The 20,746-nt window shown below is 35.0% G+C and overlaps 1 protein-coding gene across 1 annotated transcript in view; it reads right to left on the reverse strand.

Annotated features, from left to right (window-relative positions):
* Positions 1 to 20,746, reverse strand: part of CCDC39 (coiled-coil domain 39 molecular ruler complex subunit) — a 46,046-nt gene that overhangs the window by 14,676 nt on the left and 10,624 nt on the right. Inside the window, exons 4-13 of the mRNA XM_040480831.1 lie at positions 19,241 to 19,399; positions 18,393 to 18,485; positions 18,168 to 18,296; positions 14,365 to 14,556; positions 11,522 to 11,625; positions 11,056 to 11,188; positions 7,547 to 7,741; positions 6,221 to 6,385; positions 3,370 to 3,507; positions 545 to 753 (exon numbers count right to left, since the gene is read on the reverse strand). Coding sequence (XP_040336765.1) covers positions 545 to 753; positions 3,370 to 3,507; positions 6,221 to 6,385; positions 7,547 to 7,741; positions 11,056 to 11,188; positions 11,522 to 11,625; positions 14,365 to 14,556; positions 18,168 to 18,296; positions 18,393 to 18,485; positions 19,241 to 19,399 — 1,517 coding nt within the window. The remainder of the gene's footprint in view (positions 1 to 544; positions 754 to 3,369; positions 3,508 to 6,220; positions 6,386 to 7,546; positions 7,742 to 11,055; positions 11,189 to 11,521; positions 11,626 to 14,364; positions 14,557 to 18,167; positions 18,297 to 18,392; positions 18,486 to 19,240; positions 19,400 to 20,746) is intronic.

Below are 20,746 nucleotides of genomic sequence, written 5' to 3' on the forward strand. Positions count from 1 at the left end.
CAGATCAACATTAATCCATCTTGCATACCTACAAAACTTATTTGAGGATTAACAAAACAATATGCAAAACTTGAACCACAGAACTTGACAGGTATGTTACACAGAGAGCTGAACTTGGGGAAAAAGAAGCCGTGGAGGGCAGGGAGCTGTTTTTGCTTGTGGAAAGAAGATAGAAATAGGGGGAGAGTATGGTATATGATAATACTATTTATGTTTTTTTTATTTTTTAAAAATTATCCTCAATGGGGGAAATTGCTGGTGGGGTTGTGGGAGGGGGTATGAGATAAATGAGGAAGGGGAATTTAGGAATCTACTCCTGAAATCATTGTTGCACGATATGCTATCTACCTTGGATGTATATTAAATAATTAATTAATTTTCTAAAAAAGATAGAGAGGAAAAAGCATAGATTTATGACTAAAATATGCCCTATATATTAAAAGCCTTTTCAAACAAGGAGAAGATAAACATCCAGTCAGTTCTTCTAACATCAGACATACATTTTCAAAAACTTTTAGCAGTATTTTAAAACTAGAATTATTACCTTATGTTTTGCCGTTCTTGATCAACATATCTTATTTGTGATGCAAGCATTGTTTTATGAACCTTAATTTCTTCAATTCTTTCTTCCATAGCTCTGTGTAATTGTTGTTTTCTTTTTTCCAGAGAAAGTACTTCTTCTGCCTTATTGTGAAGCATTTCTCGAGTACGCTTAACTTCAAGTTTTAAAAGGTTGTCTTCTATCATCAAATCCTATCAACAACAAAATTGTCAGATATTGAAATAATTAATGTTATACCCAAACCAAAATTTTTTTGTTATTGCCACAAATGTCAAACTTGAAAATACGACATTTTCTAATTTGACCACTGACCAAGATAAGTAGGATTAAATTTAGATTGCTCTGAGTGATGGTTTTTCTTCGTTTTTTATTTTAAGAAAGGGGTTATAGTTATTTCAAGTCTTTAATTATATTTCAATTTGAAATTTAAATTTTACTAAAAGAAAAAAGAAAGAAGTCACTCCCAAAAATGAAATTTACAATCTAGGAAATATGTAAAGCCCTATGGATTAGCACATTTATATTCTAAATTAAATCTCACAAAATAATGTGTAAAAAAGTTTTATTCTAAACAATTCAGTCATGGATAGGGGATTGATACAAGAATACACAAATAGATCAATTTTCAGAATAGAAACAAACCCTCCTGAATGTAAGACTTTATTATTTCAAAACATAGCTTTTCAGTTGGAGAAAAGATAAGATCCATACATCTCAAATGTACCAAAAATAAATTCCAGAAGCACGAAAAACTTAATTTAAGAGATGAAACCAATGCAATTACTGGAATAGTAAACATTTGTTTGATTTTTAGTATGATAAAGAAGTTCCTAAGCATAAAAATTATGCAGGGAAAAACACTTAAATATTTGATGTCAAGAAAAGTTTTTAAGGGGGCGCCTGGGTGGCTCAGTTGGTTAAGTGTCCAATTTCAGCTCAGGTCATGATCTCGTGCTTTGTGAGTTCAAGCCCCATGTCAGGTTCTGTGCTGACAGCTCAGAGCCTGGAGTCTACTTCAGACCTGTGTCTCCCTCTCTCTCTGCTCCTCCTCTGCTCATGCCCTGTCTCTGCCTCTCTCAAAAATAAATTAAAAAAAAATTTTTTTTTAAGTTTTTAATGTCAAAAACCTAAATAAAAATTTAAACATAAATGGAAAAAATATTGACAATATTTATGACAGAGTTAATATTTTTACGTATGAAGGTCTTTTGCAAAGCTACTTAAAAACATAAACCTCCTGCACCTTTTGGGATGAGCACTGGGTGTTGTATGGAAACCAATTTGACAATAAATTTCATATATAAAAAAATAAAAAATAAAAAAAATAAACCTCCTGGGACACCTGGGTGGCTCAGTTGGTTGAGTGTCTGACTTAGGTTCAGGTCATGATATTGCAGTTCACGAGTTCAAGCCCCACATTGAGCTCTGTGCTGACAGCTCAGAGCCTGGAGCCTGCTTTGGATTCTGTGCTTCCCTCTCTCTCTGCCCCTCCCCCACTCATGCTGTCTCTCTTTCTCTATTTCTCTCTCTCAAAATAGACATTAAAAAAAGTGTGTGTGGGCGCCTGGGTGGCGCAGTCGGTTAAGCGTCCGACTTCAGCCAGGTCACGATCTCGCGGTCCGTGGGTTCGAGCCCCGCGTCAGGCTCTGGGCTGATGGCTCAGAGCCTGGAGCCTGTTTCCGATTCTGTGTCTCCCTCTCTCTCTGCCCCTCCCCCGTTCATGCTCTGTCTCTCTCTGTCCCAAAAAATAAATAAAAAACATTGAAAAAAAAAATTAAAAAAAAAAAAAGTGTGTGTGTGTATATGTGTGTGTGTGTGTGTGTGTGTGTGTGTGTGTGTGTGTGTATGTATCTCCTAATGGTAATATAGGCCAAGATAATAAACTAGAGATCCAAAAAAGAAAGATTATGGAATATATCATAATAGAAAAAATGTTTTAAATATTTTTATTTAAACATAAATATTTTAAATTTTATGTTTAATCATGAAATGTTTTCACGTGTCACCAATTTAAAAAATTTACACTAAAACCATTAGATACCATGTCTGCCCATCAAATTGGCAACAGTTTTATAAATTATAATATCCAGTCTTACTGGTGGTGAATGCAACAGAATGCTTACACCCTGTTGGTGGGCGTATTAACTGAATCCTCTAGAAAACAATTAGGCTTGAAAATAGTTTCAAGATACTGAAAATATTCATTCTTTTTGGACCATAATTATACACTTAGAAATTTTCCCTAAGGAACTCATTGAACAATTATACAATGATACATGTCCGTGGTATATAATACTATTTATGTTTTTTTATTTTTTAAAAATTTTTTAAGTAGGCTCCATACCTAATGTAGGACTCAAACTCATGACCCTGAGATCAAGAGTCACATGCTCCAACTGAGCCAGCCAGGCACCCCTGAGATTACTATAACAGAATAACCAAACATTGGAAATAAACGCGTATCCAAAAAACAGAAGACAGTTAACTAAATTATGGTAACTTCAGCAATAACCTGTAGAAAGCCCTTAAAAATAATTTTTAAAGAATACTTAATGTTTAATATTTAATGTTTGGAGACATACATGGAAAGAGATCATATATTTTCCATTTTTTTATAATATATATAAAGCCAATTTTCTTCAAAAGACTGAAAGGAAATAATATAACTTTAACACTTTCTCTAGTATACAGCTACTATAGTGACTTATTTAGTTTACTTCCTTATAATTTGATATATTTTAAATTTTTTCTATAATTAGTATTAAAACATGTGGTTTTTAATATATGCATATATGATTTTACTGCACCTGTTTCAAAGCTTTGGCTTTATTAAATTCTTTCTCTGATCTGTCATTGAAAAGGTTTAGTTCATTTATTTTGGTCATGAGGGACTGTTTTTCACCACAATTTTTACTATGTGACTTCTTGATAAAATAAAGATCGTTCTGTAAAAAGGGGGAAAAGGTACATAAATACATATTTTAAATAGCATTAAGCACATACTATTAAACATATCTTACATTAAATTATATGCTCCATTGAATATTTATGATAATTGGGTTTTTAAATCTCACTCTTCACATTCTAATGTTTCCAATATAATATACATGGATATATTCACACAGAAACATTTTCATTTTATCACCTATTGATTTTATTGATTTGGCTTAGGTTCTAATTCTGGGAAACAGTATGTATGGTTCAACCTGAATTACTGAATGATTGCCATTTATGGGTAGAAATATGAGGAGGAAGTTCATTATTTGATGCAACCCAAGTCACAGAAGGTATAAACCTTAACAGTCTAAACACCATAGGGTCTTGTTAACAGCACAAGCTCTAGAATCAGATGGCCTCAATTACACATTAGTCATCTGACCCTGGTGGGTAATCTCTTCCTCAGTTTCCTCATCTCTAAAATAGAGATGGTAAAAATACCTACTTCCCTAGGCTACTGTGAAGATTAAAGATGTTACTGTCGACGGGTATATACAACAGTGTTTGACGCAAAGAAATGTCATGTATTACTACTATTATTTAATTACATGTATAATCACATCTTGCTAGAGAGAAAAATGCTAGAAAAGATCTAATTCCAGTAGATGCTTAACTGTGTCACACATTCCCAGATACCAGCTTACTGTTTTTATAACAGTTTGCATCTCTCCACTCACCCAGAGCTCAGAACAAGGTTAGTGCTCTCAGTCCTGTCTGGGCATCTAAAGCAAAAACATTCTAGTTTCAAGATGTAGTTCTATTTCTCTCTCCCTCTGTCTTTTTCTTTCTCTTCCTCTCTCCCTCCCTCCTATGCCTTTCTCATTACCTATATTTCTCTGAGAAATCAAAACCCAAGATTGTAGGGGTATCTGGGTGGCTCAGTCAGTTAAGCTTCTGACTTTGGCTCAGGTCAAGATCTCATAGCTTGTGAGTTTGTGCCCCATGTTGGGCTCTGCGCTGACAGCTCAGAGCCTGGAGCCAGCTTCAAATTCTGTGTCTCCCTCTCTCTCTGCCCCTCCCCCACTCACATTCTGTCTCACTCTCAAAAAAAATTTTTTTTAAATGCCTAAGATTGTAGTAAGGCAGTAAGAATTTTTTTTATAAACATGTCATTTCATAAAATTAACTTTTAGAATGAAAAACTTTTAACTGAAGGTGATTTTCCACCAGAAGGACTTTGTTTCTATTATGCAAAAGAGTGGATGGAGTGGATGGAGTGGGATGGGAGAAGTAATGCAGAATGACTTCACAATGTCATGCTACTATTTAGAAGAGCAAACCTTCATTAGAAGGCTAACTAGCTTTAATATCTTTAAAAATTCATTTCCACCATCAACAATAGCCAAATTAGGGAAAGAGTCCATATGTCCATCAACTGATGAATGTATAAAGAAGATGTGGTAGATATAGACAATGCAATATTACTCAGTGATCAAAAAGAATGAAATCTTGCCATTTGCAACAATACGGATGGAAGTAGAATATATTATGCTAAGTGAAATGAGTCAATCAGAGAAGGACAAATAACATGATTTCACTAATATGTGGAATTTAAGAAACACAACAGATGAGCACAATAGAGGAAAGGACGGAAAAATAAGATAAAAACAGAGAGGGAGGCAAACCATAAGACTCTTAAATACAGAGAAACAAACTGAGGGTTGCTGGAGGGGTGTTGGGTGGGGGGATGAGCTAAGTGGGTAATGGGCATTAAGGAGGACACTTGTTGGGATGAGCACTGGGTGTTATACGTAAGTGATCACTGGGTTCTACTCCTGAAATCATTACTATACTATATATTAACTAAAAAATATATTAAAATAAATATTTATTTGTTTGTTTGTTTGTTTGTTTTACAAAATAAGAGCTCACTTTCACCTTGGTAGCCTTAAAGGAATTCAGAGCAATTCTTTTTATAACCACTAGAGGACACTCAACACAAGCATTTCAAATTGTAAATGACAAATTCTTTGGGGTTCTCATCCCATTCAGATCCATGATCTCACTCCTTCACTCTTACTTTCCAGTTAAATTTTAACATAGGTTTTACATTACATAGGTTCCCTTAATACAGGTTTTATATGACATAAACATTAAAATACTGAAAGGTGAAGAACATTTTTACCTTATTAACAAAATAGTCATTCAAAATATTGTTACCAAGTAAATATATGAATAACAACAACAGATGACCTATAAAGGGTCATCTCAGTGATAAAGGGCAATCAAGTAATCTGGAAAAAAACAAAATCAAAAATGGAATTTATCAATGTTTTAAATCATTGGTACTATTTAAGAGTATTTTGATGGACCAGGGATCACATCCTAGTTCTCCATATACTAGTTGTATAACCATGGACAATTTGCTTAATCTGTCACACAAATAATAATATGTCCCTCACAAGACACTGATAAAGATTAAATGAAATGCTAAAGACATGTAATATACTTGGAATATATTAAATGCATAATCAATGGTAATGTTATATTCTCTCTCATAGTCAGTATAGAAACATGAACATTAGTTCATACGTTTGTTATATATGCAGGTAACTTGGCAATCATCCTGTCCAAAGTAAAGTCTTAGGAACATGTTGACTTAAAACAGAGTAACTAATGACTAGGATATTTAAAGCATCAAAAGTATTTTGACTAAGTTACATGAAGCTTTTTGATCTGTGTTTCCAAAAGGCCAAATGTAGATTTTTTCTCTTCCAATGTCTTTTTAAGTTCAACAATTTTTGCTTCAAGAGCTTGTTTTTCTTCAGAATTAATTTCTCCTTTTAATCGTGACATTCGGCGTTCCACTTGTTGAATGTAAAAATCCTATTACATAATTTAAAAAAGATAGTAAAGACAAACAAAGTTAAAACGATTTCTACAAATGTAAAAACACAATAAACACTTTCTTATAAGTTTAGTCTTAGGTGTCATCATTTACTAAAGTCACTTTAATCCTTCAATAATTTATAATATAAAATCCTTCTTAACTCTAAGCGGAGAAATAGCAAACTATTCTTCAATAACCAAGATACATAATAGTGACATAGAAGTAATCTTCTGAAAATATAAGAAGTCAGCTAGGAAGGTATTTCCCCTACTACTAGGATGGAACTGCAGTAAATACACTAGATTTACAAGGACATGGATTTTCGAGGGTCCATTTTCTAAGGGATACACAAAAGGAGTCACCAATTGTTAGCCACAAATGGCTCAAATTTAACGAACTTCCAATGAAGTATTATTTTCTTAAATTTTTTTTTTCAACGTTTATTTATTTTTGGGACAGAGAGAGACAGAGCATGAACGGGGGAGGGGCAGAGAGAGAGGGAGACACAGAATCGGAAACAGGCTCCAGGCTCTGAGCCATCAGCCCAGAGCCCGACGCGGGGCTCGAACTCACGGACCGCGAGATCGTGACCTGGCTGAAGTCGGACGCTTAACTGACTGCGCCACCCAGGCGCCCCGACTTAAATAATACTTTAGCACCTTTAATTTTGAGAAACTAAGAATACATTAGACAGGGAAATTAAGATGTAGAGAGGGGTCATATTAAGGCTTCATGAGACAGAATCTATGAATAGAACAAATAAGAAAAACTTTTAAAATACTTTTAAACTATCAGTCTAGGGGTCGGGGTGGGATGTCTATGTTTGCACAGCTAAGACTCAATTTTTCCAGGTCTCATATATCTCACTCCTTGTTTTATTTCAGTCCAGGCCCGCTTGCCCTATGTTCCTTTAAAGCATGGCTGTCCCTCACTAGAGTTGTCTATCCTCTTACCAGTTTATTTCAAATCAAGAAAAAAAATTGTTTTTAAGGCTCCCTTACCCTACTACTGACCAAACATGAAACCCCATCTTCAGCATCCATCTATCCCTCCAAGAGTGCTTTCAAAATCTTTGTTTTTTTCAGGACACTGCAGTATCCTGACCACCACAACTATAACAAATCAATATGGAAGATATTAATAAGAGTATCATTTACCTGACTGTACATAATTTCTTGCTGCTTCAAGGTTTCAAAATCCAGTTTATGTAACTGATGGTTGAGGTGCTTTAGAGAGGAACGAGTTCCTTCAATTTCTGATAAGACAGCTTTTTCTTTCATTGTCTCAGTCTGTAATTCCTGAACTTTCTTAAATAGCACATCTTTCATTATGTTCAATTGAACTTGCACTTCCTGATGATAAGAATAATAGTGATCAATGAAATTATAATACTTTGAAAGGTTTTATTATACGAACATTATAATTTTGGAGGTCACAAATTAACCCCCCAACATTTAGCCCTTCAGAATATAAAAATGCCCTTCCCACAATTTCAGTACATCTCCAACATTTCCTGTAGTCTACTCTATTCTAGTAGATAGAATAGCAGTTTTCTATCCCCACATCATTCACTTTGATCTATCATCTTTAATCTACCCCATGTCACTCTGACCTTGGAACTTGGCTATTTCACTGGTTTCCTTAGAAAATAAAATAGGGGTGCCTGGGTGGCTCAGTCAGTTAAGCATCCAACTCTTGATTTCAGCTCAGGTCATGATTCCATTGTTTGTAGGATCAAGCTCCAGGTTGGGCTCTGTGGTGACAGCATGGAACCTGCTTGTGATTCTCTCTGTGCCTCACTCTCTGCCCCTCCGCCACTCACACTCTCTCAAAATAAATGAACATTAAAAAAAGAAAGAAAGAAAAGAAAATATACTGCTGAAACACAGCCTGTAAGTTCACAAAAGTTGCTGAAGTCTTGAGAGTGTTACAGGGAAGAAATCACATCACTCAATCTCCCACCTTCTTCTGGACACTATCCAGTGGTGAGCAGGTAAATATTTAACCACCACCACCAGCTTTCCAGCAGATGGGAGATTAGGGGGAAGAAGCTGATTTTCACTGTATAAGTATTCCCAATCTGGCCAATTTCAAGCTACTGACACGATTCTACTAAATGCAGAGTTGGGATGTGATATGCAGTAGCAGATTATTATGTAGCATTTCTACTGTACAGAGGTTACACCGTACACTGTAAATGGAAGTAACCTTAAACTTAAGAGTATAAACAGATAATAGTAAAATGTAGTAAAATAATTTGGAAGTGATGAGTGCTCAGTACTGATTACTTTGTTTTTAATATTATGTATTTAATTATAAGTCTATATAATTTAATTTCTAATAATAGCTATCTTTAGCAGCTGACTTGCAAAATTCCAGAAAATATAATTATCAACTCTTGTGAGCTGGTAAGAGCTGGCCCAACACACTACTGGCACTACCCCTTACTCACACCTTGCCTCCAGTTGGCCTCCCCACACGTGCAGCCTTCTAGGAAACAGAAACCAGTCCCTGATTCCCACTGCTCATTTCTCAAGAGGCAGATTTGTCTTGACCTCAAGGCTTCATGACCATGTGTTCAAGGCTTCAAATAGGTCTCCCATGCCAACATCTGTTGAAAGTTATCATTTTATTTTTTTAAGATTTTATTTTTAAGTAACCTCTACACCCAACATGGGGTGTTACAACCCTGAGATCAAGAGTGCATGCTCTACTGACTGGGCCAGCCAGGTGCCCTGAAAGTTATCATTTAAAAATTTTTTTTTCAACGTTTATTTATTTTTGGGACAGAGAGAGACAGAGCATGAACGGGGGAGGGGCAGAGAGAGAGGGAGACACAGAATCGGAAACAGGCTCCAGGCTCTGAGCCATCAGCCCAGAGCCCGACACGGGGCTCGAACTCACGGACCGCGAGATCGTGACCTGGCTGAAGTCGGATGCTTAACCGACTGCGCCACCCAGGCGCCCCTGAAAGTTATCATTTTAAAATGTTGAAATAATTTCCCTCTGTGCTCTTACAGCCAGATAAGCATATTTCCCTTTGGCAACAAATGAACTTCAATATGAAAAAAAAGAAAAATCTGTGATTGGCACATTAAATTTTCACAAAGAAATATAATCTAATATAATCTTATACAATTCACTTTTATATAATAGACAATTTTTATTAGTTTTAACTCCTTCCCAAAGATTGCCTGGCATTTTAAAGTCAGTGCTTGGTGGTTAATAACATAGTACATCTCCAAAGAAAGGATTTTTCCAAAGAACTACAAAACTCAAGACTATGAATATAACTCTGCTACAGCACAAGCAGCACACATACACTGCCAATCCTATGTTGTTTTCTAATGTAGCTAATTTCAACAATGTCACTCATTTTTTAAATATTTTTTTAACTTTTATTCAGTTTTGTGAGACAGAGATAGAGCGTGAATGGGGGAGGGGCAGAGAGAAAGGGAGACACAGAATCTGAAGCAGGCTCCAGGCTCCGAGCTGTCAGCTGAGAGCCCGACGTGGGGCTCGAACCCACGAATGGTGAGATCATGACCTGAGCCCAAGTCGGACGTTCAACCGACTGACCCACCCAGGTGCCCCTACAATGTAATTCCTTTTTAATGTCATCATCAAAAGTCCTATTTCATATGAATTTCAGTCTTTACAGATTTCTAGTAAGTTCTAATATAGTCCCATCTCATGGACAACTGAAAATCATTCTCTTAGGAGAAAAAAAAAAAAAACCACATACACACAAAAAACATAAGTTTTTAAAAATAATGTTGTGTGATTTGGACTCAAATACTGCTCAAGTCCATATTGATGCATGACTTTGTTATTCAGAAATTTAAATATACAACAGCATACTGCAGAAGCTGGATTGTATCTAAATATAAGTGAAACCATACTGGATATGTAGCAAATGGGGGATTTTTGCCATGATCTTCAGCTGCCCCTCAAAGAAGGCAAAAAAGCAGGAAGTAGTGCAAATTGTGTCAGGTCACAGAAGTCACTTTGAAGTTTTCAAAGAGGAAATGGTGAACCAGCCTTTTCCAGTTCCTCAAAATTGGCCTAAATGCTACCAAGATGTCAAAGAGATTTCAATAGAGTTAGTAAAGTAAAGCACTTAAGAGCCCATTTACTAATAAATGGTGCCAGACTGTCAGAGACATTAAATGATAAAGAAATACAGGCAATAACTGTAGACCCCTGGGGGGGGGGGTGGTGGAATATGATCACAAACAAACAAAACAAAAAAATGACAGCCTACTGTAAAAGTGGAAATCAATTGTAAAACAGGCATTTTTCCAGGTACGTTTACAATATAAGAACATACATATGAATGACAAGCAGAGCCGTGGACACACTAGGCATTGGGAAGGGATGAGATCCAAGGTAGAGGGGCTACCTGTAACCTTCAAAAGAAGACATCCATATTAATGCTTAACGTGAAGCTAAAGGAGAATTAGAAGCTTTAAGAGAAGGTCAGAAACCTCTTTAGAAAGCCACACATAAAAAGAGGTCTAACAACTCAAAATTCTGATTACAAATTACAAATGGGATCACAACAGAAAGCAGAGCCTCTTAAAAGACCTCCTATCCCATAATCGCAAGGGTCATTCACTATTGCTAAATGTATTGTGACTCTTTAAAAACTGAAAGTAAACCTTACCTTTATACTTTTTTCCTCCTCCCTTAGCATATCTTCCAAATTGGTAGCTTTCTCTTCTACAGACATAGTTTTCTCAGTTATCTGCTTTAATTTTTTCTTTACAATCTGATTATGATTTTTAATTTTGTGTAACCTGGAGAGAGTTTATGAAGAAAAAATAGAAAACATGTCTAAAAATTAATACAAACAAACAAGGAATAGTTTATCTTCATATAACTTGAAGGTTTCTTTTGCCATAAACCTATTACCTTTATGTAAACCCTATATATTTATTAAATACATATTTAATAAGCCACAAAAATATTATTCCTAAGCCTTTATGATGAAAAACCCAGGAAAATTTATTTTCACGTTTAATAATTTAGTAGCTATAATTTTTCAGTTATTTAACAAAAACTTAAATATTTAATAATTTTTCTAGAAGTAGTCAAAAACTATAAACATATTTAAATATCTTTTTTCTTACCTTGCTGTTTCTTCATGAATGTCCTTCTTTACTTTGGAAATATTTTTCCGCAGAGCTTCTAAATCACTAGAACTTCTATTCACAGTGGCTTTTAAAGAATCCAGCTATTTATTAGTTAACAGACAGAAATTATATATATTTATTTTACATCTTATAAGGTAATTTCTTTTTTGAGAAGTTCTGTTCTGAACATATTAATTTTTAACCTACATCATACCCATAAACACAATAACGATGTTTCTGTAATACATATTAACAGTTTTTCTTTTTGATCTGATATTACATTTTCAATGAATTATTGTATGATACTGGCAAATTACAGAGTCCCACATAGATGTGTGACAGGTACAAAGAGCAAAAGCTTCACAGTATTGGATTTGGCAATGATTAATTGTATATGACAGGCAACAAAAGATAGACAAATTGGATTTCATCAAAATTAAAAGCTTCTGTGCACCAAAAGACAATATCAACAGAGTTAAAATGCAGTCCACAGAGTGGAGAAAATACTTGCAAAATCATATACCTGCTAAGGGATTAATATCTAGAATATATAGAAAATTTCTAAAACTCATCAACAACAACAAAAATAAACTGATTCAAAAATGAGCAAAGGATTTTAATAGACATTTCTCCAAAAAAGATATACTAATGGCCAATGAGCTCATGAAAAGATGTTCAACATCATCTATCACTAAGAAAATGCATGTCAAATACAATGAAATCCCACCTCACACTCTTCCATGAGGATGACTGTCGCCAAAAAAAGAAAATAGCAAGTGGTGGTGAGAATATGGAGAAATTAGAACCTTAGTGCACTGTTAGTGGGAATGTAAAATGGTACAGCCACTATGGAAAACACTATGGTGGTCCCTTAAAAAACCAGAAACATAATTACCATAATTGCCATCCAGAAATTCTGAGATAATTGCACACCCATGTTCATAGCAGCATTATCCATAATAGCTAAAACATGGCAGCAACCCAAGTGTCCACTGACAGATAAACGGGTAAGCCAAATGTGGTCCACACATACAATGGAATAGGAGTCAGCCTTAAAAAGTAAGAAAACCTTGACATATGCTACAATATGGATGAACCTTGAGGACACCATGCTAAGTAAAATAAATGAAATAAGCCATCACAAAAAGATAAATACTGTCTGATTCATGTGAAGTTAACTTAGAGTAGTCTCCTAGAGACAGAAAGCAAAATGGTAGTTGCTAGGAGCTGGGAAGAGGGGGGAATGGGGAGTTACTGTTTAATAAGTACAGGGTTTCAGTTTTACAAGAAGAAAAGAATTATGGAGATGGATGATGGTGATGGTTGGATGACATTAGGAATGTATTTAACACCACTGAACTGCATGCTGGGAAATGATTAAGATGGTAAACTGTAGGGGCGCCAGGGTGGCTCAGTCAGTTAAGCACCTGACTTCGGCTCAGGTCATGATCTCACAGCTTGTACTGACAGCTCAGAGCCTGGAGACTGCTTTGGATTCTGTGTCTCCCCCCCGCCCCCAAATAAATATTTTTTAAAAAGATGGTAAACTGTATGTTATGTGTACTTTAACAAAATTTTAAAACTTGGAGAGAAAAAAATGAATGAAGTACTAATGCATGCTATATAACATGGATGAACCTTGAAAACATTATTTCAGTAAAAGAGTCCAGACATAAAGTGTTCTGTATGGTATGGTTTCATTTATATGAAATGTCCAAAATAGGCAAATCCATGGAGACAGAAAGTAGATTAGTAGTTTCCAGGGCTGGGTAGGTGGAGGGAAGCAGAGTGATTGCTAGTGGGCAAAAGGTTTCTTTTTGATAGAAAAAGACAGTCTAAAATTAGATAGTGGTAATGGTTGCACATCCTATGAAATATTAAAAACCACTAAATTACATACTTCAAAAGGGTAAGTTATTATATATTAATTGTATCTCAATAAACAAATTATGAACAAATGAATGAATGAATCCCTGCATTCTTTTCTGCAATTTAAAAATTTTTAAGAATGAACTATTAGCAATGACATTTAATTTAGGCAAGAAATTTGCTTATTTTACTATTTTAGGATCTTAAGTAATTATTCTTTTTTTGGACAATAAAACATCTTTCCTTCTTTATCAGAAATAAAAAGTATAACAACTTATAGAATGAAATGCTCTACAATATTCCAGTTTCCTGACTAAACAGCAGTAACTTCAGCTAATGTGACTTCAAGACACAAATTTCATAAAAATTCTTTGTTGCTAACACTCCCTATGGAACATCTAGTTGGGTATGTGTGCCTGCGAAAGAAGAAATGAACAAAGCAGGAAAAGTTTTGTTCTCTGTTCAAGGTATTTTACCCCTACACTGTCTCACTACCAGACTGAAATATTATCCCTTCTCAAGGTGAGAAGCTGAACTTAAGCAAATAGCTCCACCTACTCTGAGTTAAAACCACCATACATATGTAGCACTGGACATGTTATATGTCCACTTCAGGTCATCACTACAATATTCACCTTCACATCTGCCCCTTTGGAAGTTATAATTATGGTTTCCAGTCTAGACCCCTCAGGAGCATTTTGCCTCAAGTCACCTACAAAACACCACGTGTGACAGGCAAGGTGTGTGCTATACAACTCCAGGGGGACCCCTTCATCCCACATGTGATATGACTGGCCCTCCTGTTGCCTTCACCAAACAGGGCGCCATTGGAATACCCAAAAAGTTCCACAACGTGAAGGGACATAAGACAAAGAACTAGAAGGCAGTTCCTTAATCGAAGGAGAGCCTTTATGCTTAGTTTTATAGTAATTTTTCATAAACACACAAACCAGTCTTATTAGTTAACATACCTCATCCTTCAGCTGATTTCTATTAGTTTCATGACGCTGATACTCCATTCTACATTTTAAAACTTTCCGATCAGCAACAGAAATTCTTTTCTCATACTCTGTGTTATTTCCAATCTCACTTTCCAAAAACTTGATCTTTTCTTTAACCAAATTTTCTTTTTCTCTTATTTCCTGCTTTATCCTTGCTAATGCCTAAGATTAAAAATATGTTAAATATATGTTTAATATGATGAACAAAACAAACAAAAAGGAAATGAGTTATTATTTTTCTATTAAACCAAATTCAGTATTTTATCAAAAATTCTTAGGACAATATTTTCTTTAAAGAGTCTATTTTTAGAGGCCCCGGGGAGGCTCAGCTGGTTAAGCATCTGACTTCACCTCAGGTCATGGTCTCCCAGTTCATGGGTCTAGGCCCCACATTAGTCTCTGTGCTGACAGCTCAGAGCCTGAAGCCCACTTCAGATGCTATGTCTCCCTCTCTCTCTGCCCCCCTCCGCCCCCACCCCCCGCCTGCCACTTGCACTCTGTCTCTCTCTCAAAAATAAATAAAACATTTAAAAATGTATAAAAAAGGTCTATTTTTATATGAATAAAAACAAAATATTAATAGGCTATACATCAGTATCTATAAGCTCATATTTTTAAGGATTTCTTTCTCTTTAATCTGGTACTTGGCTAAAGAGATGAGAAAAATATCAATCTTTTATCAACAAAAGGTGACATCTAAAAAAACATAACACTGTTGAATATTTCTACATAGAAAGTTGGATTCCAATGGTTTTTCCACATATTTCACAGGACTAGTTTTTTTTTTTTTTTCATCTTTTGAGAATAACATTTTAGTTATTGGTTTCAATAAGAATACCTTCACTCAAGACCTTTGGTCTTAGGAATACAAAATAAACAGAATATACAAAGTAGTAACTGAGATGTGAACAAAGCACCATGGGAACAAAGAGATGATAAAGTCTACCTGAGAAGAATTATCAAAAGGCATTACCTAAGAGGCTTCTTTTAAGTCAGACCTAAAAAAAATAAATGGATATGCATAAATTCTCTAATGTGGTTAAGGTGTAGGGTGGGAAGGCAGGCATAGAATGGGCATATATTAAGAAGGGGCAGGTACAGATGAAAGGAATGAGGCTGGAAAGGTAGAGGTTAGGACCCAACTGTGAATAAATTCAATTTTCCAATTGCCATGTTAAAAAGCTTCAATTTTTTAAAAAATTTTGTGTTTTTTTTCGAGAGAGAGAGCCCAAGTGGGGGAGGAGTCAGGGGCGGTGGTGGAGAGAGAGAGAGAGAGAGAGAGAGAGAGAGTGAGTCTTAAGTAGGCTCCATGCTCACCACGGAGCCTAATGCAGGGCTCAATCCCACAACCCTGGGATCATGACCTGAGATGAAGTCAAGAATTGGATGCTGGACCAACTGAGCCACCCAGGCATCCCCCAAGAGGTTCAATTTTTAAGCAATGTGAAACAAAGAAGATTTTAGAGCTGAGGAATAAAAAGGCCATCTATGGTTTTTACAAGTGATGTTGACAGCAATATATTGAATGAATTGGAGGGAGAAGGAAAATTTACTCTAAAATGTATTTCTTTCAAGTTTTCCCAAATGGGGTCCCACCAAACAACTAATCACAGAAAATCAGGTTGGGGGAGGGTATGTGAAATCATATAATTTCAGAGGGTATCTGAAATCAATAAATTTTAGAAATGCGGCAGGTAATATTGTACATATTAGCATATTAAGTGGATATATATCTGAAATGTACTACATTTTTAAAAAATCTTTAATTTATTTAGTCTAGTATTCCTATATGTTTTCTATAACAATTAACATTATATAATGTAGCGTTCTATAGATCTGCTGTGTTTATTCAACCAAAGACGGGTCAAAACTTCCTAAGTTCATATATGTCAAATGACCATTCGAGAATTTTCTGCCTTATATTGATTTTTCTACCATTTAATCAGATATTCTAACACCTACTTCAACATTCACATTTTTTAACAGTGTTATCTACTCACAGTTAAGTTTATGTAGGTGATGCTGATAAGTACAGTAATGTCCCAAAATTTCTACACTGGAATAAAAGCATAACAGAAAAATATTTTTCCTTTTCTAAATGATGTAAAAGTTTATTTTAAGAAGCCAATTTCAGGGGAGTCTGGGTGGCTCACTTAAGCATCCAACTCTTCATTTCATCTCAGGTAGCGATCTCATGGTTCATGAGATGGAGTCCCATGTCAGCCTCCACACTGACAGCCCAGAGCCTGCTTAGGATTCTCTCTCTCCGTCGCTCTCTGCCCCTCCCCTACTCTCAAGCACGCTTTCTCCCTCCCTTTCTCTCTCAAAATAAATAAGTAAACTTAAAAAAAAAAAGCCAATTTCAGGTTCATAGGTTCATATACTCAGACTCCTGCCAAGAAGACACTAAGAAGGCAGGAACTGTTTTGGAGGAAGAGGAACAAGAGATTAAATCCTCTAGCGGTATGAACTGGCTTTCACTGGCTCACCAGAACTGACTGACACATCTCTTTTCAACTCTGTTGAGCAGAGTCACGTTGGTATGGAAGTAGTTTCACCACAGAAATCAGAAATGCTACAAATGGGGAGCCAGTTGTTAAACACTCAGAAGCAAACCCCTACCTATGGAGCCACTTCTTAGCATCCTCCCTATTCTCTTACAATACAGACAACCAGGAGATGTCAATAAGGAACCAATATGAATATGACCAGAGACCAGCTGTGTATTTTGCCAAATCAGCAGGCTGAGTCAATTTAGCTGTGGGGTTGTAAGAGAATGCAGTTCTATTGCACATAGATCTGCAGTCTTGGATCTATCACATTTGATTTACAAAGAGGAAGCAGTCAGGACTTGATGCTTAAAACCAAGATCAGCATTAAGAATTAAGTGGAACTCATAGTCAAAACTGGTTCTCCCTTGTCCCTCCAAAGAAGGCATAGGCCACTTTGTTGATAATGTTGGTCACTTACAGACATTTAAAATAAAATGTTTACATTTAAGTCACATATAACAAGTAAACCTCATACAGATATGAGAATTCCAAACTTCCAGTGACCTGAGCCGCTTGCCAAATGCCTTTCCATGTAGTAGATTTAGAATGGAAGTTAAAACATCTTCTCATCTGCTTTCTTTCCTCCTCAATTCCTCCTCCTTCCCAACTTTCCCTAATCTTCCCATTTTTACTCACCCCTATTTTGTTCCTTAATGATTTTCAAAAAAACTTCTAAATTAACCTCTGAAAATAGCAAAAGATAACACTAGGTCTATGTTTAATCAGTGTGGTATTCCTTCCCTTCCATGCTTCTAACCTATTATGGGTGCCTCACTTTCAAAAGTGAAAGCTTTATCACAGTTTAGGTTTCTTTCCTGACTCTCCCTTTTTGTTTCTTGACTATCCATGAAGCTCATTTCCCTACACCAGTAATTACTACCAAATAGCACATACGTTAAATTCAAAACACTGTGGATCACCATGTGTAAGTCAGAGCATTGGCTTTACTGCACCAACATTATCTATTGACTTTCTCTTGTTCCACATTTCAGAGATGGCAGGATCCAGTCTTCAGCATCATTATACCATAAGTAAATAATCTTCATAAAATCACATATCTAAATGGAAAGAGTTAAGCTTGGAAAACATTTACCAAAACTATTAACCCCTGCTACAAAAGTGACTTTCAAATAGCAATGTGAGTTACATTTGAAATGAATGAGTTAAATACAAAAGAAAGTAATACAGTTGAACATTGCAAGCACCAAACAACTACTTTACCAAGGCACAGTTATCAATGTCTCGATCTCTCTTCTGCATCTGTTCTATTGTGTTCTCCCACTGTTTAATGAGTTCTTGTCTTTCATTATGAATTTTACGAAAATCTTGTGCTGCTTTATCCAATTCTAACTGTCAAATACAGAGCAAATAACATTTTTGTGAATTTAAGTGCTTTTGCATACATCCCTTTGACAATTAAGAAATAAAAATACTCACTAAACTAACCTGTGCACTTAGAGTCTCTGTAAGTTCGTTGTCAAGTACCTTTCTTTTCTGATGACATTCCAAAGTCAGTCTTTCTAATTGCAACGTCAGTGCCTATGATGTAGTTACATGTAAAAATATTCATAATTATTGTTTGATTCACTTAAAAGCTATTAGCATGTCTTACATTAAGTATTGTTATATTATAGATACACATTTATTTGCCATCTAAAACAACTACGAAATAATTCATACATTTCCTTTTAATTCCAAAGGGTTGGAATGAAAACTAAATTGTTTCTAAAAAGACTTTTAATACTTTTTAGTTAGAAAAAACATTAACAATTTGTCATTTAAAATAATGCATTTTGTATCATATCTATTAGAAAATAGCATGTTTCATAATACAAAAGTATTAACAGATTTAATTACAAGTAGATTTTAAGTAATGGTTATAATAATATATTAAGTAATCAATAACACTATAGTCTCAAATCAGCAAACACTATGTTAAATTCAAACCATTATTTAGATAAAAGTAGTTAAAATATTTATACAACATTTTAGTAAAAAACTTTCTTCTCTGAAATACTTTTGAGAATTCTTCTCAATCAGAATTGAGTCTGTGGATTCCTAAATGGTCAGAGGGTTTCAGAGGATCTATAAAACTCTCAGTAAAATTTTGTAACTATTTGAGTACAGTCATTTTTCTAAAGAGAGGATCCTTGGCTTATTAGATTGTCAAAGGAGTCTCTGACTCAAAAAAGTTTAAGAACTACTGCTTTAAAATTATAAATCTAATTTCGGTAAAAAGGATCACATACTACAGATTCAGAGAAAACCTAACATTACAATTTATAATTTCTCACCCTAATTTTATTATCATCTTGTTGTGCGTACTTCTGAAGAATGAGGGCATCACTATCTTTATGAGCTGATTCTTCTAACCAGGCTTCCAAGGCTTGCTGGTCCCAGTTCATCTGACATTTCAAACTATCCAATTTTTGAGTAGTTTTAAATATGTTAGTCTAATTTCCAAAGAAAAGGGTTAGGGAGAGATTACAAAATATTATTTACTATACAAACTAAAATAAAACATTACATACTATAGAACATATTAAAAAGGAAAGAAGAAATCCTGTTCTTACCACCACGTGTGTGTGTGTGTGTGTTTGTGTGTGTAACATACCATATTTAACCATGTAACCATCACATTTATATTTAATTCTTTAGTTATAAAATAGAAGGGAGAAGATTATAAAAGATGAGAATCATAGTTGAGCCATAGGTTGTTTAAAAAGGCTTTAGGGAAACTCCCCCAGAGCAATCTCTAATATTAGTCACTCCACCAAATCTGAATAAAAATAATGTACTTGATATGCTAACTCAAGCCTGAGACAAGTCCCCTACAGCTCCAATCAGATTGCTGCCACTAAGAGGTTGTATGGAAATTTTAGAAGTACTTCTAATTGAAATAAATATAGTTGTTAAGGAGATAAAAATGTTTCTGTCAGGGCGCCTGGGTGGCGCAGTCGGTTAAGCGTCCGACTTCAGCCAGGTCACGATCTCGCGGTCCGGGAGTTCGAGCCCCGCGTCGGGCTCTGGGCTGATGGCTCAGAGCCTGGAGCCTGTTTCCGATTCTGTGTCTCCCTCTCTCTCTGCCCCTCCCCCGTTCATGCTCTGTCTCTCTCTGTCCCAAAAATAAATAAACGTTGAAAAAAAAAATTAAAAAAAAAATGTTTCTGTAAATGTATTCATTTAACAAATCTAGATCCACAAAACAAATCAATATGCAAACAAGTACAAATTAATATAGTAAAATATGTATGTATACATATACATATATATGTGTTTATATATATGTATAAATATATATATATGCTTATGTAAAGAGAAGAATCAAATTTGGAAAGAACGTCCAAATCAGGTAACTAAAAATGAAGGAAAAGAGAAAAAGAGTTTACAGTAGCTTAATATTAGAGTCATAGGCTGGTAAATTAATATGAAAGGTAAAAATTTTGAATTAAAAATGAAAAAATTAAAAGTAATTTTTAATGTGGCCCTTAAAAATATATGAATAAATTATGCCTAGTATCATATGATACTTATGAATAAATGATGCTTAGTATTGCATAGTAGATAGCCAGTATGGTACTCTGCACATGGTATAGTTCAATGACTATTTGGCAAATGAATAGTAGGAAAATAAGTGCAACATTCTATCATTGTTTCATTCAAATGACAACTCCGCAAGCCTTTCATTGTCCAAAAAACAATGTTTTTTGTAAATGTCAGGAAACTAATGAATGCCCTTCCCATACAGAAAAGAAAGAAAAGAAAAGAAAAGAAAAGAAAAGAAAAGAAAAGAAAAGAAA

The sequence above is a fragment of the Herpailurus yagouaroundi genome, unplaced genomic scaffold (assembly GCF_014898765.1).
Source record: "Herpailurus yagouaroundi ecotype Mexico unplaced genomic scaffold, PumYag 159, whole genome shotgun sequence".
In the NCBI taxonomy this organism is placed as follows: Eukaryota; Metazoa; Chordata; class Mammalia; order Carnivora; family Felidae; genus Herpailurus; species Herpailurus yagouaroundi.